Below are 25,785 nucleotides of genomic sequence, written 5' to 3'. Positions count from 1 at the left end.
TAAGCATTCTGAACTTTCTTTACATTGTGTTTCTGAACCTCAAGTCATCCTTAACTTGTTAGTATATGGAGGCAGTATTCTGTGAGTAAAGACTGAATTATTTCTACATCTTCAAAGGTTTCCAATTGGGTCTGAAACATTATATACAGAGTTCTGCCTGAGCCTTGTAGCAAACATCAAAGAGTGCAAACACACAAGTAGCACATTGCAAGCAATTTATTGGAGGAAAAGAAGCAGCTCAAATGGAGTGGTCATCAGCAGTGAGCATCAGTGGCCTCAGGGTTCATTGTTGTCTTGTTCTTCTGGTCTCCATGCTCAGCGGCAGCAGGATATGAACAGTAAGTTATTTATTTTGCAGGTCCCATTAACTCTTTCTCCCCATCTGCAGGATTTAGCTCTACAGTGGCAAGTCACCTTTCCTGATGAAAAGAGTTGAAAACAATCAGGCATTCAGTTTTGAGGTTGGCAGCATGGAATGGTATGTGATCCTATGAGGAGATGAGATTCAGTGTGGACATCTCAATACATAATGAACTCCAGGGGTGTTGGTCATGCACTTGAGAGACATTCTGATCTGTCTTTAATTTCTGTGTTCTTTTGTCACCATGTAGACACTTGAGTATGCTCACAAATTGATTCAGTTTTCTTTATACAAAGAACAATTTCTACTAATACCTAAGAAGATGACTCCTTGTGTTCTGTAAGCATCTATTCAGAGTACAGGATTGCTCTGTATTCTAGTGAACTTCCCGTGTGTATTTTTTACAGTAAAATCTTTATGGGAAAGAAATTCAATTTGAGTTACTTCACTCTCACTGGTACTGTAATGAATATAAAACAAATTAAACTAGAATTGCCAAGGGAGACAGATTACTCTCCACAGGATTCCAGGGCTCATCTATAACCCTCCCTCAGGAGACTCCAAGCCTCCATCACACTGGGCACCAGTACTCACCATTACTGCGACGAGCAGAGACTTCTGGGACTTCAAAGGAGACAGATACATCCTGGTCCTCTTCCCCTGGTTGCTCCTCAGTTTTAGTCCCTTCATCTGTCTCTTGGATAGGATTAGCCTGGACCTGGAAGGCCAGCAGGACAAGGGCAGAGAGGAGGACAAGGGTCTTCATGGCTGGGAGTCACCTGGAGGATTAGTGAGCAGGAGCCCAGTGTGTGGAGAGTCCTGGGGAGCAAGCCTGCATTTATAGGACTGAGACAGGCCCCACCCTTAGAGGAAGCACTCTTTGATGGGAACTGATAGTGTCTGTTGCCCTCAGGATCCCTTTGATGTTCCTCTGCCCTCATGGCTTCCATCATGAAGTTGCTCTTTCTGTTCAGTGACATCACCACCACCACCACCACCAGTGATAATGATGAAGGGGCCGTACTATCTTCCCCTATTTCACATCTGCTTGAGCATTTACCTCTCAGTGAGGAAAAGAAAAGACCTAGGCATTGCCTAATTAATTAAGCTCATGGAACAAAGGATTTTTGTGTTTTGAAGTTGGAGCCTGCTCTTCTCAGAAAGTCTGGACTCTGGACCAGACCTTGACCAAGCTCACTGTAGAGTCAGTTTTTTGCATGATTTGGGGTATTATCAATCATCCTCATGAAAAGTATCCTTGCAAACACCCTCCTTTGGGCCTTTATAGAGAAAGTAAAATGGCCTTATTATGCTCCCTTGTGAATTGAGTTTAAGAGACAGAGTTTGTGACTGTGAAGCTACAGTGGTTGTTTATGAAGAAGCCAGAGTGATGGAACACATCTCCCAATAATGTGTTCCAGATGCTTCTTCACACTTGGGACCCTCAATCCATGTGGAATTCCACATGTCTGAGGTTCTCCAATGCTTTCACTTTCAAAAAATGAGAACTGACCTACAAGAAATGGCATCCACAAGGTAGAGAGGGTCATAGGCTGTTACCCAGTCTCAAGGTGTGTCACGTCATACATGAACCCTGCTGTGTATGTGTTTTATCCCATTTCTCTCACTACATACACAGCAAAAGTTACAGAACATACTGCTGTTTTCAGTCAGTGTATGGAGTCCCACTGTCTCAAGTGCCCACTCATATTTACATGTTAATAAATAGTATTCATTTGTTAAAATGTTTGCATTTATAGCTCTGTACATTAGTTAGTGAAGCAGAAAGAATATTATTTCACACACACATTAAACATATACATACACACACACTAAATATATACAAATATGTGTGTAATATACACACACATGTACATTATTGTTTATGAGACATGACCTCTTGAATACCTCTGTAGACTTAGGTATATGAGTCAAGCAGCACACCTTACATTTCAGATATATTAGTGTCTTTCCTGATCACCTCAGAGTTGGTGTCAGTAGCGATTACTAAAATTTGCATGCTCAAAAGACCACCGTGCTAATGGGAAGGATCTATATTACTGTGTTTTCCCTTTCTGTCCTTCCTACCAGTGTTCAGTACAATAGTGGTCACTGATGTTCAGAGAATGTTGAACCAGCTTAGTCTGTCCTTCAAGATGAATTCCCTTTGTAAGTATGGCCATCAAGGTTTGGTTTGCACCATCGTTTTCATTTCTTTATTGTTTCATGTTCTCTTCTTTGTTTCTTCATAAACCCTGCTAACATCAGCTGTCTTGCCTCAGGAAAGACAGCTAATCATTGACACCAGAAGGTAGAGATCAGAGTCCTCCGTCTGTGAAATTGTACACAGTTATTTATATACTTGTGGGGTTTATTGAGCCTTGGGAGAAAGGCAGTTCTTTACTCTGTGAGATTAGAGTCTTTTTGAATTTTATGGTTTTCTTTATTTGATACAGGTGCTATGATTCCTTTTTTACATTCCTCATTCCAAAATAATCAGTAAAATTGATATGTTAGTGTTATAACATTTTTTCTGATGAATTGACAGCAGATATGCTCAAGTGTGTGCACTTGTGTCAGATCAAATGCTACACTCAGGGACTAGGTGGCACATTGCTTCTACATTTTTAACAAAAAAGATTTATTTATTTTGATTTTATAAGTGATTTTCTTGAATGTATGTTTGTGTGTGCCTATTGAATATGAATACCAGTGTAGAGTGCCAAATCCCCATGGACTGGAGTTCCAAAATGGTATGAGCTGCAATGTAGGAGCTAGAACCAAACCTGTATTATCTACAAGAGCATCAAGTAGTCTTAACCACTGAGCCATCCCTCCACCCCCAGTTTTTCTCTAATTAATCTTTAGCTGCTGTTCAAAATGTCTGGAAATTGTCTCTTTGTAGCAGATATTGAAAGTCTCCTTAATGGTTATCATTTCTCTTTGTCCAGTTATGTTTGCTGTACCAAAGAACCTGGCATTTCATTTTCTTTAATGATATTTCTGAGATTTCTTTCTTTCAATTTAAGTTTGTAAAACTCAAGCCTGTGTGTTTTAGTGGCACCAGGAAAATGCCTACCACATCCTATGTTTGAGACAGAGTTATCTTTCTTACCCACCTACTGCCACAACTGAGGAAGTTCCACCTACTCATGGATGGTTCTCAGGATCTTTAATATCACAACATATGATATCACATGGTAATGTACGACAGATATTAGGAATGAGCTCTGTGAATGGAGCTGGTGGGCCAGAGACAAAGAGGACCTATTGTTCATTGCTGTTTCTCTTTGTACTAAATCTTGTCCAAGCATCCTAATATATTCAAACATGGCCTCCAAAGAATGGAAGTTAACCTCCAGTGGCCTCTGAAACCGAATATCTTGCTCATGACCCACAGGCCCTAGGATTCTGCTGACCCAAAGGAAGTGCTGGGTAAGATGTTCACAGCTTGAGAACTTGATTCTTCTTATGCTCTCCTGCACTGTACCCTGGACTGTAAGGCAGGTGTGGTGATGATTTTGTACTTATTTTGCATCACATGCCAGAATGCAAAAATTCAACAGAGCTCACAATTACCCTCAACAATCCACTGTGTTAGAATAGCAGTGATCACACATGTGAGTTATTACTTGTGATAACTGGCAAAAAAAACAAAGCCAAAAACAAAACAAAACAACAATAACTAAAAACTCTTTTCTTCAGGTATTCCTAGATAGTATAAGTTATTTATTGGTGGTTTCACATCAAATCCCAGAGGAGGGAATTAGCAAAGTTGTAGAGAGACCATCTATCAACAGATGTCTTTCAACCTTGCTCTCCTATCAGGTTCTAAGCAAGGAAAACAAATAATCTCAGTAAGTGACAGAAGGTATCACTGTAAACCACAGTAGTTAAAGTAGAATGTGGGGTAGTGGTAAAATACAAGAGATCTTGCAACAACCCTGTTGCCTAATCTTTAGTGTCTCTGAGTAAGGCAATTAACTTCTTCAAAGTTCCTTACAAACCCACAAACCATTGGTTAATAAAAGCAGCTACTTTATTGGGGTTTTGTGAAAACCTCTTATTGGAAGAGAAAAAAGATCTTATCAATTCATAAGTATAAGCTAATATAAATATGCTATACATATTACCTACCTTCAGAACGCTATCTGGCTTATTACAAGTTTGAAACTATTATGGTTTCAATAAAGTTACCACACAAAGCTCTACAATACATGAAAATTTAGTATTCTTACTTTACATTAGAAGTTTTCAAGTTCAATAGCATTTAAATGTTTTCTCTAATGTGAATAAATTATATTTGATAAATGAATGGGGAATGTGTCTCTTAGTTTCAAATACCTCAAGAACTTTATGTTATTCATCTCCTTGTTAAAGAGACATCATACAATTTAATCAGTTTCCCAAATTAGAAGAGAATATTTTACATGTAAGGATATATGAGACTTGCATGAGCTGAGAACTGATGTAGTACATTCCAGATATTAATGATGATGGGAAGAAGAAAAATAGAAAAGTCTTGCAGAGTAATGTGCTGGTATTTCTGACCAGAAGAACATGGTGAAAGGTGGCTGATGGGAAGTGGCTGAAGAATGTCCTCCTAGTTTTAAAGATGCATGTTTAGGAGCTAGTGAAGTCTAGTGAAATTCTAATTATATAGTCAGTATAGGGCTTTTGATTTTAGCCTCAATGTACACACTTTTTCTGTGTGTTCCCACACCCTCCACAGAGGCTCCAGGGTCACAGTCAGAAGCAGTAACATGGGCCTGTTTCAGTGTTGGCTGGTATGAGCCAGTAAGCATGTGTTGTCCATTTGATGTTTCAGTGATCAGTAGGATATTTTGAAAAATCCTACTGGGATCCATTTATAGAGTATATATTTTTTCACAATATCATAGGTTACTCAGTGAAATTCCATTAGAGGTTCTGTGTAGTGATAAGTGATGGCCACTGGCCCACGTAGTGGAACATGTCAACAATACCATGTTTATGGAGAAGATGTCATTTCAATAGGGACATGTCTTGTGAGCATCACAACCTACAGCAATTCTCAGTTATTATATAAACTGGACATCCCTCAATGTTTTTCCAAGGCTAAGTGAAATGAACTGTTTGGGACTCATTGGGATTAAGCAAACTAGGGAACCTTCCTTTGGACAAAAGCATGCTTTCTGTAACTAAACCTGGGGAAGCCTATTTTGTATTTCTTCCCTTATTGTATGTATAGGGAGAACTCATTTGCCACAGAACTCGTGTGGAGGTCAGAGGACAGCTAATGGCAGTCTGCTTGCTGCTCCCACTACGTGGTTCCTGAGACGTGAACTCATGGAGGTAGCCTCTCTCCTATTAAGCCCTCTTTTTTTTTTTTTTTTTTGTTTTTTTGTTTTTTTGTTTTTCGAGACAGGGTTTCTCTGTGTAGCCCTGGCTGTCCTGGAACTCACTCTGTAGACCAGGCTGGCCTCAAACTCAGAAATCCGCCTGCCTCTGCCTCCCAAGTGCTGGGATTAAAGGCGTGCACCACCACCGCCCGGCAAGCCCTCTTGTCTCTTGTTTGTTTCATTTCAGTTACTGGCTTTCTTTGTGATCTATTTGCTGGTGCTGCTCTTGTTGTTGGCTTTATCTTTTATCTCTTTAATAGCCTTTCTCTTTGGTTTTTACTTTATTTCTCATTACATGGACTCATTCATATTCCTTCTTGAGGTAACTTGTCGTTCTCTGAATGAAATTGCTTCAGAAGAATATATGACCTTGTCACATGGGAGGTACACTTGAGAGTGCCCCATCTAAATTAGGGGAAAAATAGAGAAGAGTGTGGAGTGGGGCAGCAACATCAGTTGATCTTCTTTTTCCTTTGTATTTGGAAACTGTGCTCATCTTTGCAATTGCTACTACCTGGAGTCAGGGTTTTGTTTAACACAGTTTGATTGGAGAGTCTGACACTTGCATTCCAAAAACTCTCGACTTAGCCGCACAGCATCATGGGTAAATGTCATGTAACTTCCAGGTCTTAAGGTGAGCAGTAATTGTAATTTTTCTTCACTCTTGGTGCAGAGAATGAGCGGCATGTGTCACCCCTTTTATATAACAAAAAGGCTCAGAGTCAGTCAAGTAAACTAGAATTATTCCCGTAATTGCCAGACAAGACGTGGGTAGGCTTGGAGATACAGAGTGAGCATAAGGCATTGAATAAAGAAATCACCAGTGGGTGACATCTCGTAAAGACACTTGAGGCATCAAGGATGTTTGTCATATAGACTTCATGACAGTCAGCAGCATGATCAACTGTCACAAGTATACTGTGTATGGTTATTGCAAAATAAAAGCAAAATTCCTGTTGCTTCTGAGCTGTTTGGTATATTTATATGTACTTTATGCATGTATCCATATAATGATAGGCACTGGTGTTTTGCTACTTGTTAGAAAAGTTCAAAAATAACTATATTCTACCAATTGGAAGAGGACTTACTTTTTAAGAAAAGACTCAGAGATAGCCATTACCATAAATAATTTCAGGCAAGAGAAAAATTTGATATGGTTGTTTATTGTTCCTTAATTCACGTCTCCTAAAAGTAAAAGGTCTAAGATCTCGAATACCAGCCATGGCACCTCACTGGACAGTACCCAGGGGTGAAGAAGCACCTGGAGCACACTCCTGTGAGATGTGTTCTGTCACTCTAGCTTCTTCAGAACAACCCACTCTAGCTTCACTCTGACAAATTCTTGAACTCAATTCACTGGCAACATAAGGTCATTTTAATCTCCTGGCTCCGAAGGAAAAGATTCACAAAATCTTCCTTCTTTGTCACTAACTCCATAGTTTATAAGTCCTCTATCATTCCCACTGTCTTTTGTAAACCTTGGACTTTCTGTGTTAGTGATTCCCTGGCATAAATACATGCCAACTATGTCCGTTTCTCAGTTAAGATCTTTCTCTCCAAGCATGATTCACATGAACCTTGTCATTCTGATATAAACACTTAGTACTTTAGCCCAGCAAGTGCACCAGAAGCAGGACAGCAGAGGGCGCGACTGAGTCAGAGATAGGAAAGTGACTTTGTTGACTTCTTTCTGTGCTATTCTTACTTTTCTGCCCTTCTGCCCTTGTGCAATCTCCTTTCCATCCTCAACCAACACACATATTTTAATTGAAGATGCAGAATTGATCATGGATTGTTAGTAAGCCTTGTGCCTAACTAGTTTGTGCACTGAGTAGGCCAACTTTTTCCCCTGCTTTATCCAGACTGCACTCTGCCTCAGTGCTGGACCCCAAGATGGAGCCATAGGGCAGAGAGGAGGACCAGGGTCTTCATGGCTGGGAGTCACCTGGAGGATTGTTGAGCAGGAGCCCAGTGTGTGGAGAGACCTGGGGAGCCAGCCTGTGCTTGACAGTCAGCTAGGAACCTGGATGCTCAGGGTGTACCTAGAACACTTGGACCCAGCTCTGTGTTAGGAACGATCACACTTCCCATGTGTGTTAAATGGAGTCTTCAGTCATCATTTTTATTCAAATCCTTGAGAACCATAAGAAGAAATTCTGATTTAAAAAAACTGGTTGGTTCAGGAAATAAAGGTGTTCTGGCCTTTCTTTCTCTTTCCTTCTCTGATGGCTCTCACATATGGCAGAGAGAATGAAGGGCAGATCTAGAAAGGCTTTGTAGTTCAAACTCCTAGGGGAAAAAAAACTTGCTAGTTTTTCCTTATGTTCTAGCAATCACCAAATCCATCCAGCCCACCCCAGTAAGTCCCTCCCCAAGGACAGAGACCTGAACCCCACTTGGGATGCACACTAATTCTGCATCTGCATTGCAGAAATATGGATAATTAATGAATAAGAAGTTTTTCATCAAAGTATCCCAAATAGTACAGGACCTTATGACACTTAACTAGGATGTGTGTTCTGGTTCATTCTGGAGAAACATTGGTTGACAAGATGAAGTTCCCACTTCATCAATGCATTGACAAAGCAAAGGATGATATTCAAATAATGCACATAAGTCACATGTTCTCTTACTGTAGATGTGCATGAATGTGTTATGCTTTCCTACTGTTGTGTAAGATATCATAACAAGAATAAATGGATTTCAAACAGCACACACACACACACACACACACACACACACACACACACACACACACACACACATCTTCTAACTCTTATTTATCATTTGGACATTGCTTAGTGCCATGAGCATAGAGATGAGTGGTTATCTAGGATTTGCAGAGTTTACTGCAGAAAAACTCTCCAGCATGGTTGGAAAGTTGGTACTGATGTTAGGAGGGAGCTTGAGACAGGCTGTGATCTGAGATCAGATGTGCAGAGTACAACCATCCATCCTGGCTCAGGAGGGCGGGATCATCATCAACCTGTCTGAAGCAGAGCGGGTTTTGAAGATGGATATTTGTAAACATTATAAACCAAAACATTTTTCCCCAAAGAACCTGCCCCTTTCATATTTCTGATCTACAGTGTAAGGGTCTGCAGTTTGTTCCCTGTGGTGTCCCCCAACAAAACTCAGAGTTCCTCAAAGTATGACAGATGAGTTCCAGTCTGAACATTGGCCTTAGTCCATTTTGTCTTGTTAAGAGGACACCACATACCAAGTCATATAATCATTATATTATACACAGCAGATGATACCAATATGCTGCAGTTCTGATGGCTATGAAGTTTCAGATAAAAGTGTCAAAAGGATTATTCTGAGGTGATGGCCTATTTTTTGGCTTATAAATGACATTTTCAGAAAATGTCAGTACCTGGTGAAAGGGACAAGGCATTCCCTAAGCTTCTTTTATGAGAGAACTACCCTATCCCTGGGGCTCTTCCCTTTTACCCTCATCCCCTTCCAGAAGACTCCACTTATAAATTTCATAACATCTGGGAGTATGATTTCCATACCTTAATTTTAGTAAGATTTAAGCATTCTGGCCACAGCATCATCTAGTAAGGAGAAAATGAAATATTAACATTTCAAATCTTGGAGACAAAAATACAGTATGTTGGCAAGTGTGAGATTTTGCTACTGGTCAAGATATTACCTCATTTATGTTCAAAAGGAGCTGGGACAAGCCTGCATCCTGATAGCAGTGTCAGAGATTTGAGGTCACCTCAAAGCACTGTTTTCCTCCTAGGGACTGTATGATGGAAAGTCAGGTGTATCCAGCATGGAATGTCCATTCTGATCAACTGGGTCTAACATTGTCTTTATACCTGGCCAGTACTGGTTTAGGCATAATGCCTCTGTGCACACATCACTTGGTAGACTGGCTAATTCCAATCACTCTGCCATCTGTCCAGCCATGGGTACATTCAGAAGACATTATGTCTCAAGGAACAATGGCATGAGTGTTTTTCCCCCATATGGCTCTAGAGTGCTATTTAGCTGTATTTATTGGCCAAGAAAAGTTGCATGCTGTGCTTTCAGAAAATGACTTGATAAATATACTTCAATCACATGAGAGACTCTATTAGGAGCGCCAAAGTCTCACAGCAGAAATAATGTACAATCTCACCATAGTGCAATATCCTTACTCTGCTAAATGGCTTAACTAGTTCTAAAGGTTGTAAATTAGGTCCTGGGAGAGGTCACTTAGAACTAGTTTTCAAATCCTTCTTTATATGTTCATTAACTATGTATTCTAGTCATCTTCACAAAACATAAGCCATGATTTGTAAGCCATACATTTCCTGTGTGCTCTTTCATACTTTCTGATACCAGTATTTAAGGCTCAGCCACAGAGCTATGCAGTACTAGCTCCTTGGAGTGAGCAGTGATGGGCAAGTGGGTGTTATATAGTCCTGGACAAGATAAACAAGACATCCTTCTGAAAAGCTCAGCTTTGCCCTCAGCTTTTCCAAATTGCTTAACTGTCCTTGCACCACAGGTGTTTGAGGTATTCAATAGAAATTAACCACAAGAAATTAAGACATCACAAGTGACTCTTAAATAGGGGAAGTCTGTTCCAAGATGCTTTCGTTGCTCTTGTATCCCCAGGTCTGGACAGAAGAGTGCTGCTTCTTTTGCTCTGTTCTCCCTGTATACCCCAAGGGTCTGTAAGAAATGAAAGTAATTTTCAAAGCATTTATATGTCATTGAGAGACCTAGCTGCAATGCAATCCCTTAACCAAGGCTGCTCTGGAGGAGTCCACATCATCAGACTCACTTCTAGGGTTCTTCTGTCTGGGCCTCTGGTAGCTGGGATGGACAGTAACACCTGGTTAAGTGGAAACTCACAAAACTTTTGCCAAAACACAAATGTCTTTATTGTCATTCCAGTAGGGATAATAACATAATCTTTACTTTAAGAAATATCTTTAGGTATTGCTTGATTTTTTTACTGAGTTGCACACGTTGTCTATATAATAGTTTAGGTATTAGTTTCTTTCCAGATGTATGCTTTGCTAACTTTTACATCATGTTCTACCCTGCCTCCTCACCCCAATGCTTATTTCTGCTGTTTTGTAGAAACTGCACAGCCCAGTGCAATTACACAATTCCACATGCCCACCTCCCTTGTTCCCAGCACCTTTGGTGCCATGCAAGACATCACTGTGCAGATCCAGTTCTAAGTTTTCTTCTAGTAGTTTTATGCTTTTATGTCTTATGTCCAGAGCTTTATTTCATTATACTTTAGAAAGAGTTCCAATTGTGCATGAAATAATTGGGTGTGTATTTTAGTACTTACTGTCTCATTTCCCATTCCTACTTGCACAGAAGTAGAAAAAATTAAAACTTGTTCTCATTAGACATGCTTTGCCTACAGTCACGGCTCACTTCATCCATACTTTATTAAGGTCAATGTGGTCCACAAGCACTGACTCTCTACATCTTCAGGATGCAGGTCTGACCCCAGAGTCAAGAACTTCAGATAACAGATAAGAGTCCATCTTCAGAGACTTGGAGCATTGTTCCTTAGACTTAATGCATGAAAATGCTGTTTCTTTTCTTTTTTAACATTAAAATGTAGACACTCACTCAAGTGTAAGTACAAAATCCATTAATAACAGGAAACAGTATCAGGCTCCTCCTCATCACTACCAGCTTATACCAAAGGCAGCCAGTGAATTCATGGACCAAGGCCTGTCTTAAGAAAGCTCTGGGAATAACAATATCGAGAAGACATTGAGTACAAATTCCTCTCCTTATCAATGTAGACTGTTTATAACTGCAGGGACAGTCTTGGATCCTTTTCTTAACAACACCTTTGTGTACACACACACACACACACACCCACACACACACACACTTCCTGAATTTTTTTCATCCCCTAGGAAACCCACAGCCATAGGATGCTCACTCTGCTCAACACACTTCTCCTGCTGGCTCTCCAGACCCAGGCAGAATCTCCCCAAGGAAGAGCTGAGGAGGATCCAGACCTGGAGCAGCTGGTCGAGGAGGACCAGGTTATTTCTGTATCCTTTGGAGGGGATAAAAGCACTGCTCTCCAAGATGCAGGTGAGATACCTCATCATGCTAGAGACATGGAGTAGAGAGAAGGGGTAGAGATAATCTCTGAATTTGGGTCACCCAGGTGAATTTATTGATTCTTTATTTTCCTCATTGAACAGCAAGAGCCAAATATATCAGTTTTTTCTGCAAGGATTTGTTTGTGAATGCCATAGGTTTAAATAAATAGATACTTAGTGACTAGTTTTTTCTTCTAGATCTAAATAGCTAGGTGTGGTCTATTTTATTGTGTCTATTATATTTTAAGAATTGGAGATGTGTGTTTAGATATTTATGTAATGGCAGGAGCACAAAAAATGAAAACAAAATTAAGACAAATGGAGATTAGCCTTTAGTTTTGTGCTTACCATAAATGTTTATTCATATTGATCGTGATTGATCATGCTGGTGACAAAATGATCAATGTGGAGAGTCCATTTCACCCAGCACATGTCTTGCCCAAGATCTCTTCAGCCAATTCAGAAACTAAGTACTTCATATGATTTCTGTATTCCCAGATGTGAAGTCAGGCTTGACCTGCTATTGCAGACTTACAGCCTATGGTTTTGGAGAACTGCTCTCTGGGGCCTGCCATTACCAAGGCCACATCTTCTGACTCTGCTGCAGCTGAGCACTAAGAAGAAGAAGAGTGCATTTGTCATATGACTTGAGATCTTAAAGGAGACTATTATTTGTCCCATGTTGTGTCCTTGAGTTTTCTCTTCCTTTATATCCAAGTAAAGGTCTTACACTGAGTTCTCTGTGTGTGTGTGTGTGTGCTTGATTATTGTCTCCAAGCAAGATTCTGAGAGCCAAATAACAGAATGCTAGAAAGCAACTCTTAGCTAGGGTCTGTAGGAGTGTCAAGGTTATCACGCAGGCTTCTGATGGATAATAAGAAAGGTAAATGCTGTTGTCAGCATCATAGTCTCTCCTCTCATAACTCTGCTTCATTTAGATCAGAATCACTCTCAAAGCCGTTGGCCATGTGAGAAATATGAAAACATGGTTATCTTCATTTTTACATGGTCATAATAACCTAACTTTTCAAAGAAACCAACCTCCTCATTGTAAATATTAGAAGTTGACAAGCAGGGCAGGCCAAGATCATGTATCTGCCCATAAAGTCCTAAGTGTGTGGGAGCTCTACAGACACGACTGTAAGTAGCAATACGCATCAAAGGCACTAAATAGGAAGTGTGATGGTTTATACATGCTCTGCCCAGGGAGTGGCACTATTAGGAGGTGTGGCCATGTTAGAGTAGGTGTGGCCTTGTTGGGGTAGGTCTGTCATTGTGGGTGTGGGCAATAAGACCCTCATCCTAACTGCCTGGAAGTCAGTATTCTGCTAGCAGCCTTCAGAAGAAGCTGTAGAACTCTGAGATTCTCCTCCACCATGTCTGCTAAGGTGTTGCCATGTTCCTGTCTTGATAATAGAATGAACCTCTGATCTTGTGGGTCAGACTCAATTAAATGTTGTCTTTACAAGAGTTGCCTTGGTCATGGTGTCTGTTCACAGAAATAAAAGTCTAACTAAGACAAGAAGCAAAGCAGGAAGTCCCACCCAGATATACTCATCATCCAAAGTGTTTGTGAATATCTGGGGATGCTGGATTTGATATATGTCAGCCTGACTTTAAACACACACACACACACACACACACACACACACACACACACACAAACACACACACACCATGTGTTCAGGTCTTTAGCTTAAGATATCTAGGTATATGTATCTTAAGATACCTTTATTTACACCGCAGTTGGTGCTAAGCTGTTGGAAAATAAAACTATTGTCACTTACATGACCCAATATCCTGCAACACACAGAGATCCAGCAAGAGGAATCTGGTCACAGACCAATAGTATCCTCAGTCACTACAACAACTCATGCCATCTGTACAGGTGCCTGGATCCTGAAACAATCTGGCCTGCATATGGAACTGGAGATTCTGAGCTTTCAGTTCTTAATAACCACCCATCAAATTTAAAGGCATTTATGAGGATGCTTCCATATTTATCCCTTACTCCCTTAAGCCACTTTAAGGTACAAGTTTAACTCTAGTAAAATAAAAACAGATTCCCAAGCCTTGCAAATGCCAAAGTGCTAACAAGGGGTTGTGGTGGCTTTCATGAACTCACATTCTCACTGATGTTCAGAAGATCTATTAATTCAGAGATTCTAGCCTCTTTTACAGGGTCTCTCTGACTTTTCTTAAAATGCTTGCTTTGGAACTCATGTGGTAATATTTAGAGCTCAGTAGACTGGAGCTTGATGCCTAACACTACTGCACTGAGAGTCCTATGAAGACACTCTGGGAAAAGAAGAACCTTTAGGACAGCCATGCCACCTGATGGCCAGTGACAGCCCATCTGTCCATTTCTCTATGAACCTTGCCCTCCTTTCCTGGAAACCTCTCCAGTGTTGATCAGAGTCTCATTCGAAAAGACTTTTTAATATGGAATTACACTAGAGCACCTGAGAAAAACATACAAACAGACCTGGGTCTCAACAGATTGCATTTCAGTGAATGTTCCTAGGCTATTGGCTCTTGAACTGCTTGGCTGTGGGTGTGAAGATGGGATGAAGAGACAAAGACAGATAGAGATAAGGCCCTCAGGACTGAGTGTCATCTTCAAGCCCTTCTTTTGGGAAGCAGGAGCCTACTATCAAGAAGCAGGAGAGTCCCTTATCTTGTTTGATTCTGGTCACTAAAATGTGGATCCCAGAAAAATGAGCCCTTTGAATTAGGGTGAGATTTTAGTGTTTGCATATGTGTAAGGGAAGAGAACAAGGCAGTGTGAACAGGCCACACAAAGCTTCCTTAATCTCACTGAACACTTTGGTGTCCCTCCGATCTTAGATTCCTACTTATACCACATGCTGCATCTATTTGATGACTTTGTTTGTCTAACTCATGAGCAATGAAATGTAAATGATAAGCTTTTTTGATCCCAGCTGCTTTAATATTTATCAACAATCATGTGAATTGGGCTCTGTTGTAATCTATTGCTTTTTTTTTTTTTTTTTTTTTTTTTTGGTTTTTTGAGGCAGGGTTTCTCTGTGTAGTCCTGGCTGTCCTGGAACTCACTCTGTAGACCAGGCTGGCCTTGAACTCAGAAATCTGCCTGCCTCTATCTATTGCTTTTAGAATACACCAGAAACATCCACGAATCCTCAAAATATGTCACACACTTCCATTAATATAGATCCCTGTAATTTAAAGAAACACTTCTGGGCTGACTACAGAGTTTGAAAATGTTTTGACTCTGCAGCAATGTGAGCTGCAGTCTTTGAGAAACAGCTTCTAAACCCTATGCAGAAGAAATTTCTGTCCTGTCTCCTTGTGACACAGTTTTTTTGTGGGTGTTTACTGGCTCATAACATGTCTCATTCAAGTACAGCGGAGCACAGCCCTGGTGGTATAGGCCTGTAATTCCAGCACTAGGATGAAACCAGAAACAGAACTGTAATACCCATGTCAGAAGGACTACATACAAAGACCCTGTCTCACAGAGAGTAAACATGCACAGCACATTGGGTGCAGGCACTCTACAGACTTTCTTCAAAGACTTTCAAAGCTTTGTGAAAATTAATCAATTAATTCACATCCTGAACACTGCATCACCCAACTCCTGCCCCTGGTCCACCCTCACAGAGTTTCTCCTTCTCCCTTGCTCTTATGAGAGAGTATGACATTTTGATGTGTATTCCCCTACCCTTGTGCATAAAGTCTCTGCTGATTTAGGTGTGTCCTCTTCCAATGAGGCCAGACAAGGCAGCCTGAAGACATGGAGGCTGAGCTGCATGTCTGCCACACATGTGCCTGGGACCATGTTTCCTCTTTCCTTGATGGCTCAATATCTGAGAGTTCCCACGGGCCAGGTTAGTTAAGTCTCTTGGTCTTCCTGGGGGTTCCCATCCCCTTAAGGGCATTCAATCTTTTCCCCACCTCTTCCTTATAGGTTCCTGACATCCATCCAATGTTTGCCTGTGAATCTCTGCATCTGTTTTAGTCAGCTGCTGGGTAGAACCTCAGCTCAGAGGTTAACTTATGCTAGGCTCCTGTCTGCAAACATACCAGGATACCATTAACAGTGTTAGAGACTGGTACTTGCTCATGGGATGGGTTTCAAGTTGGGTCAATTATTGGTTTTCCATTCTTCAGTTTCTGCTATATTTTTGTCCCTGCATTTCTTTTAGACCAGACAAATTTTGGATCAAAAGGTATGTAGGTGATGTCCTTATTTCTCTACTGTGGTTCCTGCTTGATTGCCGAGGGGGCATCTTTAGGTTCCATGCCCCACCATTAGGCATCTTGGCTAAGGACACCCCAGTTGACTTCTGGGAGCCTCACCAATCCCAGTTCTCTGAGACTTCCTAGATTTTGCCTTCTGCCCTGCTACCTACAGTAGCTGCATATTTCTGTTAAATATTTTTGTCCTTTGGGCTTCTCTCCTGTCTCTTTCACACCTGATCCTGTCCCCCCATTCCCCATTTTCTCTACTCTACTACCCAGTACCCTCCCTCCCTTTGCCTCTTATGACTATTATGCTTTTGCTTCCAAGTGAGATTCAAGCACCCTGATTTGTGTCTTCCTTTTTTGTTTAACATTTTTGGGACTGTTGGTTGTGGTTTGATGTAAAGCACATTGGAATTTTGGAACCATTATCCGTGAGTGAATTCTGGAGCCTAGGTTTATTCTAATAGTAATTGACTTGCCTGGACTTGCCCAGCTCTTAGGCCTGCTCTTTTTAACTTTCCTCCTTATGCTTTTCTTCCCTCCTCTACACACACACACACACACACACACACACACACACACACACATACCTGTTCTACCCTTTCCTTCTCTTCTAACTCAGGGTTGTATTGGAGACTCTGGCAACTGGATCTTATCCAGTGTGCTGTTCTCTACAGTGTGCTGACATTGGCAATGACTTATTTGGTGCCTTTGTATACAAGAATTTAGAATTTGCCCTCAAGCACATTTAGGTAAGTATCTGAATCACACCCAGGAATGCCAACCCATATTTTATGGTAGAGTATCTTCTTAAAGATGGTTTACATTTATAAGCATTAAGCATTATGTGTGTGTGTATGTGATATATATATATATATATATATATATATATATATATATATGACGGCAAATTGATACTTGGAGAATTGATAACCCTGTGAGCCATCTGACACTTCAGTGGAAATAGGTTTTGAGTGTCAAATTTGAATATTTATTCAATAGCTTTTAATTGTTGGTTTAATCAGAAAACAAATTTACTAAAAAGTGTTAATTCTTAAGGTTAAAATTTCACAGAGATGAAACTGTAAAATATTAATCTTGTAAAAACTGCTAACTTGTTATAAAAAAGTTATATAGGTAAATGATAAACACATATATGAAAAGTGTTATTGTTGGGAGACTACTCTAGGGCCCAGTTGAGCTTACTGGTCCCAAGGAAGGAGGCCAGGAAAGTCACCAAGGTGAGCAAAGACAGAGGGGAGGGGGCAGAGAAACAGAGAAAGCCTACATGCAGAGAGAGAAGAGGAGAGAGGAGAAAACTACATGTCTAGATTATATAGAGAATAGACTCTGGTGTAGGGCAGCCCCACAGACTCAGGAACAACCTGTGCCTCAACAGGAATCAATGATTTGCTTCCAGTGTTCTAGAGCTAATAGGGAATATGATGGCTAAAGACACTGTCTTACATCTGAGGCCAGCTCTGAGAACAACCAGAGACTAAGACAAGACTAGAAAGTCCAGGAATGCAGGAAACACTAGATGTTCGTTCACACTGAGAAAACTCCAACAGAAAGATCACTGGGGTCTTTGAAGTTAAAGGGCCCTGGCCTTTTTTATTTTTCTATATTTTATTTACATTTCAGATGTCATCCCCTTTCCCCATTTCCCCTCCCTAGAAAACCCCTATCCCATGCCCCTTTCCCTTTTTGCTTTTATACATTTTTTCAATGTTAATCAAAAGCTTTATAAGTTTGGTAATGCTCAATCAAAAGTGTAACCCAATACCCAACCTAGATATATAAACTATCTTTGGTGGAGACACGTGAACATCTGCCTCCATGCCCCCCCTCTTTCTCTCTCTTTCTCTCTCTCATCACCTAGCTTCACCCTTCCTGTTAAAATAAAACTTTTCTCTCAAAATGCAATTAGAGCATAATTATTCCTAATTGTACCAGTGAGGTACAAGATAGTCCTAATACCCAGTCAATCATTTTTTTGGACTAACCAGAACCTTGTCATCTCTCCTAACTAAAACACTTAGTTTTGAACCTGGCTCTTTTTCTTGGCTTTAGGATGTATGTCAGCTGAAAACTATCCACTCAGATCTTTTCTATCAAAGTTAATAGCCAGGATTGGCTATGAGACTATAGGTCTTCAACCCCATTAGAAATCCAGAATGACTGAGTTAACTGAAATTATGGGAAGCACTAAGCATAGCTTCTAAAACTTAGCCAATTTATAGAGACCACTGAACACCTGGAAAGCCCCTATACTGCCGAACATTGGAGCATCAAATCTTCAGCCTTCTGGCCCAGAATCATCTGACAGACCTTAGTGATGCAGAATTATTAAGGGCTGATTACTCTGTCTAGGCAGATATAATGACTCGACTATTCTGCAAGTGTGTCCTTTTCTGGACAGTAATTTGTCTATAGATGGAAAGAGGCAATTCTTGCCTAGTGGCTGTCACCGCACAACTGGAGTAACTCCAAGGATGCTCAATTTCTTCTTAGAATCCAAGACAGGAAGCTGTCAGGAGCAGACAGGTCTCTCATCAAAATGAACATTAATATATAAATATTTGTAACGTCAATTCTATGGACTTCTGAGGTGTTGAAAACCAACTATCCATGCAAGGTAACCTAGACTGTTGTCTGTTAATTCCTCTCAGCTATTTCTAAATAAAATATGGAAAACACCCTTACAATAAACTCAAAGCCATGAATTTGCTATAGTCCCTTAACTCATAGGCTAACTGTCCCAAATCAGTTAAAAAAGTTAAAGAAGCCCTGTATTCCTAAATGTGTTATACAGGCACAATGCCCATGAGAGTATCAATACTCCCTCCCCAACCTCACAATCCCCCCCTACTCTGTGTTTGTTTTTCATGGGACCAAGAATCTCCTCTCCCACCTATGCCCAACAAGGCCATCCTCCCATACATATACCGATAGAGTCATGAGTCCCTCCCTGTGTTCTCCCAGGCTGGTGGTTTAGACCCTGGGGGGCTCTGGTTGTTTGGTATTGTTGCTTTCCTTCTGGGGTCACAAACCCTTTCTGCTTCTTCAGTCTTCTTTCTAATTTCTCCATTGGGAAACCCTTGATCATAGCAGTGGTTAGCTGTGAGCATCATACTCTAAATTTGTTAGTCTTTGGCAGACCTCTAAGTAGACAGCTATATCATATTCTTGACAGCATGCAGTTCAAGCATTTCACATCGGTGTCTAGCTTAGGTGACTGTACATGGGATGAATACCCAGGTGGAATGGTCTCCTGAAGGCCCCTCCATCAGTTTCTATCCCATGTTTTGTTTCTATATTTGCTCCCTTGAGTATTTTTGTTACTCGTTCTGAGTAGAACTGAGGCATCCCCTCTTGGTCTTCCCTCTTCTTCATGAGCTTCATGTGGTCTGCGGGTTGAGTTTTCCCTATTCTAAGATTTTGGGCTAACGTCCACTAAACAGTGAGTAAATACCATGTGTGTTCTTTTGTGATTGGGTTAACTTGCTCAGGATGATAATTTCTAGATCCACCCATTTACCTAAAAATTTCTCAAATTCATTATTTTTTATAGCTGAGTAATACTCCATTGTGTAGATGTACCACACTTTTTGTATCCATTCCTCTGTTGAGGGACATCTTGGTTCTTTCCAGCTTCTGGCTATTATAAATAAGGTTGCTATGAACATAGTGGAACATATGTCTTTGTTATATGTTGGAGCATCTTCTGGGTATATGCCCAGGAGTGGTATAGCTGGATCCTCAGGTAATGCTATGACCAGTTTTCTGAGGAACTGCCAGACTGATTTCCAGAGTGGTTGTACCAGCTTGCAATCCCACCAACAATGGAGGAGTGTTCCTCTTTCTTCACATCCTCACCAGCATCTACTATCACCTGAGTTTTTGATCTTAGCCATTCTGATTGGTGTGAGGTGGTATCTCAGGGTTGTTTTGATTTGCATTTCCCTGATGACTAAGGATGTTGAGCATTTCTTAAGGTGCTTCTCAGCCATTCGAGTTTCCTCTGTTGAGAATTCTTTGTTTAGCTCTGTACCCCACTTTTAATAGGGTTATATGGTTGTTTGGAGTATAATTTCTTGAGTTCTTTGGATATCTTAATATTAAACATCTTAATATCTTAATATCTTGGATATTAGCCCTCTATCAGATGTAGGATTGGTTAAGATCTTTTCCCAATGTGTTGGTTGCTGTTTTGTCTTATTGACAATGTCCTTTGCCTTACAGAAGCCTTGCAATTTTATGAGGTCCCATTTGTCAATTCTTGATCTTAGAGCATAAGCCATTGGTGTTCTGTTCAGGAACTTTTCCCCTGTGCCTAGGTATTCCAGGGTCTTTCCCACCTTCTCTTCTATTAGTTTCAGTGTATCTGGTTTTAAGTTAAGGTCTTTTATCCACTTGTACAAAAGAGCTTTGTACAAAGAGATATGAATGGATTGATTTGCATCCTTCTACATGTTGACCTCCAGTTGAACCAGCACCATTTGCTGAAAATGCTGTCTATTTTCCACTGGATGGTTTTAGCTCCTTTGTCAAAGATCAAGTGGCCATAGGTATGATGGCTCATTTCTGGATCTTCAGTTCTATTCCATTGATCGTCATGCCTGTCTCTGTACCAATACCATGCAGTTTTTATCACTATTGCCCTGTAGTATAGGTTGAGGTCAGAGATGGTAATTCCCCCAGAAGTTCTTTTGTTGTTGAGAATAGTTCTCACTATCCTGGGTTTTTTGTTGTTCCAAATAAATTTGCAAATTGCTCTTTCTATCTCTATAAAGAATTGATTTGGAATTTTGATGGGAATTGCATTGAATCTAAAGATTGCTTTTGGCAAGATGGCCATTTTTACTGAATTAACCCTGCCAATCCAGGAGCATGGGAGATCTTTCCATCTTCTGAGATCTTTGATTTTTTTCTTCAGAGACTTGAAGTTCTTGTCATACAGATCTTTCACTTGCTTGGTTAGATTCAGTCCAATATATTTTATATTATTTGTAACTATTGTGAAGGGTATCATTTCCCTAATTTCATTCTTAGCCTGTTTATCTTTTGAGTATAGGAAGGCTACTGATTTCTATGAGTTGATTTTATATCCAGCCACTTTACTGAAGTTGTTTATCAGGTTTAGGAGTTCTCTGGTGGAAGTTTTAGGGTCACTTAAATATAGTTTCATATCATCTGCAAATAGTGAAATTTTGACTTCTTCCTTTCCTATCTGTATCCCTTTGACTTCCTTTTGTTGTCTAATCGCTCTAGCTAGGACTTCCAGTACTATATTGAATAGGTAGGGTGAGAGTGGGTAGCCTTGTCTAGTCCCTGATCTTAGTGGGATTGCTTCAAGTTTCTCTCCATTTAGTTTGATGTTGGCTACTGGTTTGCTGTATATTGCTTTTACTATGTTTAGGTATCTAAATCTAATTAGGTACCTATGTTTAGGTACCTAATCTTTCCAAGACTTTAAACATGAAGGGATGTTGAATTTTGTCAAATGCTTTCTCAGCATCTAGAAAGATGACCATGTGTTTTTTTTCTTTGAGTTTATTTATGTAGTGGATTACATTGATGGATTTCTGAATATTGAACCATCTCTACATTCCTGGGATAAAGCCTACTTGATCATGATGGATGATTGCTTTGATGTGTTGTTGGATTCGGTTTGCGAGAATTTTATTGAGTATTTTTGCATCAATATTCATAAGAGAGTTTGTACTGTAGTTTTCTTTCTTTGTTGGGTCTTTGTGAGGCTTAGGTATGAGCATAATTGTAGCTTCATAGAACGAATTGGGTATTGTTCCTTCTGTTTCTATTCTGTGGAATAGTTTTGAAGAGAATTGGTATTAGGTCTTCCTGGACGGTCTGATAGAATTCTGCACTGAAACAATCTGGGCCCTGGCCTTTACCTGGGTCTCAGTTTCAAATCCAACCATGGGAACTGAGGACATCTGCAGCTTGAAATAAAAATTGAGTTAATTACAATTTACATTGAGTCTATGGTTTTACAGTGTTTTCTGAGTCCATAACACTGGGAGCCAGGATTTTTTTAAAAGGGCTTTGAAATAAGATTTTGATTCTAAAACCCAAAAGTCTTTAGAAAGCTATATACCCAATATTAATTGTCAGGAGCAACCCTGCTTAAACGTTAACTCCTTAGTCAGTCATACATGCCTACTAGCACAAAATCTTGTTCCCTGTGGGAAAGCACTAACCCAGTTAAGGACAAATAGCTATAGATCTTGTGGACAGGTAGCCTCAGTGGTAAAGCACTAGCTTAGATCAGAACAAATGACCATAGATCTTATGGCCAGTACCTAGCAACCTGTTCTGTTATGTTTTTTTTTTCTGCAAACTTTTTACCCAGGCAATATCCTGTTCTTGAGAATGTTTGTGCGCCCCAGAAACAAAGAGACCCTATATCATCCCCCTCCCCATATCCTGCTTCTATGTGTATACAACCTGGTGTGGGAAGAATAAAAATTTGACAGCTTGATCAGATTTCTTGACTTGCTGTCCTAATTCATGTAGCCTTCTCCCCTATTCTCATTTTCTGGTGGTCCCCCAGTCCTAGTTCACTGCTCCACAGACCAGGGCATCTGGCATCCAAACGTGAGGCACCAGGCATCACAGAAGAGAGAACGGCAGCTCTTCAGAGGAGAGTAGGCCTACCTGTCATTTTTCGGGAGCACCCAAGAACAACTCCCAAAGTACCTGAGAGAGACTTCTACTCAATAGGATGCCATGGTCCAATCTGCCATGAGACAGTCTGGGAGGAGGATCAGAGCTGAGAGCTCTTAAGGTAAGCCATAGGACAAGAATTTTCTAAATGGTCACTCTTTGTGACAGGGCTCAAGAAGTCCATCAGGACGTGAAGAACTAGGGTTAAGAAAAAAAAAGATCTTTAAAAATTCTTTGATTACATTGGTGTTTTTCCCCAAGAGGAGACTATTGATAAGAAAATGCTACACCTCCTAAAGAGGAGATGAAAAGTTAAACCTTGAAAATGAGAGAAAGGGCTAAAGTAGTTGTCTGCTCTCTGGCATGTTAACAAAAGAAAAAAAAAGCCTATTTCAGAGCCCTCCTGGGAGCAAGAGAGCATCAGGAGATGTCCTAGTTTCTCTCTGGATCCTACTGGAGAGATCCTTCATTCTGCTTTTTCTGTCTATTGTCTGTCCTTGGCACTCCAACCTGTCCATGTGTGTCAATTGTCTGTCTTTGTTTCGTTGTTTGAATGATTGTTGTTCTGTTTCATGTTAAAAAAAACATGAAAAAAAATGGTTAAAACTGCTTGCTATCTACCCCTTGATTTACCTTAAAACTTGCTTAAAAGACAATTTCAATTTACACAACAAGAGCTGATAGATAAATTACCCTGCTCTGTGGCTGGAGGAGCCCTGACAGGAGCTAATTGTTTCCATAAGCTGCTCTTGGAATTGCGGCCAACAGTTTTTTTGCTTTATGGTAAAGAAATTGATAGTTGTTTTTCTAGTTCTACAAGTGAAAGGGTGCTTTTCTCTTAAAATTACAGCTAGAAAAGGTAAAAAAAAAAGTGTTTGAATAAAATCTGTAAGATGTACATTTATTTCATTTTTGTTTTTGACTGGTTTTAAAAGTATAAACATGTTTTGCATTTTTTGGTTATACATTATTAGCCTATAGCTTACTGGGTATGATTAAAATTTCATAATTTTGGTAATAAAAAGCTAGATTAAAACTGGTAATTCAAGGTAAGGGCCATTCAAAAACCAGATGTATAAAAAAGATCTCAGTTAAGAGTTTTATCTGGACTCAAACAAGGCCCTGATGAACACTTCCTTTTGTTACACAATTGGCTCATTAGCTGATCCCTCTAAAGGAGTTTTAATACAAGGCTTTGCTCTCATAAAACAAGCTTTAAATATCTTAGAGAGTGATTGTTGCTCAAAAAAACATTCAAAGACAATATCATTTCAACATTTGAGACATTAGTTATATTCCTAAATAAATTGTGACACAGAAAATTCAAATGAGAAAAGATAGTTTACTTATTTTAAATTATTCTTAAAAGGTTCTAAGAGATGCTAACTGGCTAAGACCTTACCTTAAGCTCACCACAATAAGACTTAAGTGTCTGTTTGATGTTCTCAAGGGAGATACAAATTCTAATTTCCTTTGACAATTAACTGATGAAAGTGAAATAACTCTACAATAAGTAGAGGAAGCAGATGTTATTAATAGATATGTTATATAGACTAATTAGTTGTTGGCTGTTTTATAGCAGTCCTTTGACAAAAGAGACCATTAATGCACATTCATATTTTTTTATTTCCAAAGAAATTTTTAATTTCCTGTTTTAAAACTGTTGCTGTGTTAATACAAAATTATACATCAAGATTAGAAAAGTATTTTGAAGAAAAACTTAATGAAATATTCCTTATTCCAAATAATAACAAAAATGGTTATTAAAAAATACTGATACCTGGCCTATTACATGACCAATTTTTTTACAATTTTTCTATACATGCTTTTATATTTCTTATACATTTATGGAAGCTCACTGGCCCCAAGGACCAAGACCAGCTAATTTGCCATGGGGAACGTGAGGAGGAGTTGAAGAGGGACAGAGAAAGAAAAAATGGTTGAGGGAGAAAGAGAGAAGGGGGTAGGAGGAAGAAAGAGAGGGCACAAAAACTATCTGTCTGGTTTATATAGGGAAGAGCCTCTGGGGAAAGGGCAGCTCACCACTAGGGCTGGAAAGTTCAAGGTTAGGAGTACAGTTTGCCAAGTAGGGACTGAGGAATGCTGGGAGAACCTGGAGGCAAGATCTGCTTTCATAGGAAAAAATGCACCTCAGTCCCTTGTCACAGGGCCTGAAAGCAAACACATATATATTTATATAAAATAATGTGTGTGTGCGTGTGTGTTCCCAGACTTTTTTTGTGTGTATCTAGTTACTTCTCTCTAGCTATCTTACCTCTATGCTGTGTGTCCATTCACCAACTTTTTGATCATGTTATGGTTCTCTATCTTAGATATTGCTGGTTTAGAGATGCCTCAGGTTTTTCTCAGACAGCTGCATCCTGGGCAGCTAAGGACTAACAGGAAAATCACAGAGAAGCGTGTGAGCATCTCCTGCAGGATAAGGAAGCATGACCTAAGTGTGTGCAGAGTGAAGGCTAACTGGATGCATAGGTCTCTTGTGGCCCTGTGAAAGAAAGGCTTTTGTTAAGCAGTTTCCTATTTGAGTTTCAACAGAAATTTGGAGGGTTTTTATCTTATCCAAAGTCATCCACTTGAGGTTAATCAATGGCTACTGCATTGCTCTATGTTCTCAACTACTAGCCTGTATCCTCTATCAATTGTTTTGCATTTCACAGAACTAGCTATTCTCACTGTCAGGAATATTTGTGTTCTGTGCCAAGAACCCAAGAGTTGACTGATCACCTAATATGAGTATATGCTTGACATATCGCTGCCTTTGAGACTGAATGGGAATGTGTGGCAAGAAGGAGAAATAAAAAGCCTTAACTGACAAAGAAGTTGTGCATTAAAAAATATAAAATACATATTAGACATTAGGGAGTGAACAATCTCTATTTTCAAAAATAACACTAAAAGGAATTACATATGTGTGTATCTCTCCAGGCATTCTAATTACGAGGAAATAAGTAGGGAATGCTTGGCAGTAACAATGAAAATAGAAGTTTGTTCATTTGTTGAATTAAGAGAATGAGAGACA

At 39.8% G+C, this 25,785-nt stretch overlaps 1 protein-coding gene across 1 annotated transcript; it reads right to left on the bottom strand.

Moving 5' to 3' along the window:
- Positions 1-201: 201 nt before the first annotated feature.
- LOC117721701 (alpha-defensin 6/12-like) lies at positions 202-1,179 on the bottom strand. Its single transcript, XM_034520500.2, has 2 exons — positions 956-1,179; positions 202-419 (listed from the first exon to the last, which is right to left on the bottom strand). The coding sequence occupies exons 1-2, from the start codon at positions 1,125-1,127 to the stop codon at positions 316-318; spliced, it is 276 nt and encodes a 91-aa protein (XP_034376391.1). The 5' UTR covers positions 1,128-1,179; the 3' UTR covers positions 202-315.
- Between the last annotated feature and the right edge of the window lie 24,606 nt (positions 1,180-25,785).

This window comes from Arvicanthis niloticus, chromosome 16, assembly GCF_011762505.2.
Source record: "Arvicanthis niloticus isolate mArvNil1 chromosome 16, mArvNil1.pat.X, whole genome shotgun sequence".
In the NCBI taxonomy this organism is placed as follows: domain Eukaryota; kingdom Metazoa; phylum Chordata; class Mammalia; order Rodentia; family Muridae; genus Arvicanthis; species Arvicanthis niloticus.
Note: the sequence above shows the minus strand (reverse complement) of the source record. Positions and strands in the feature narration are given on the sequence as shown.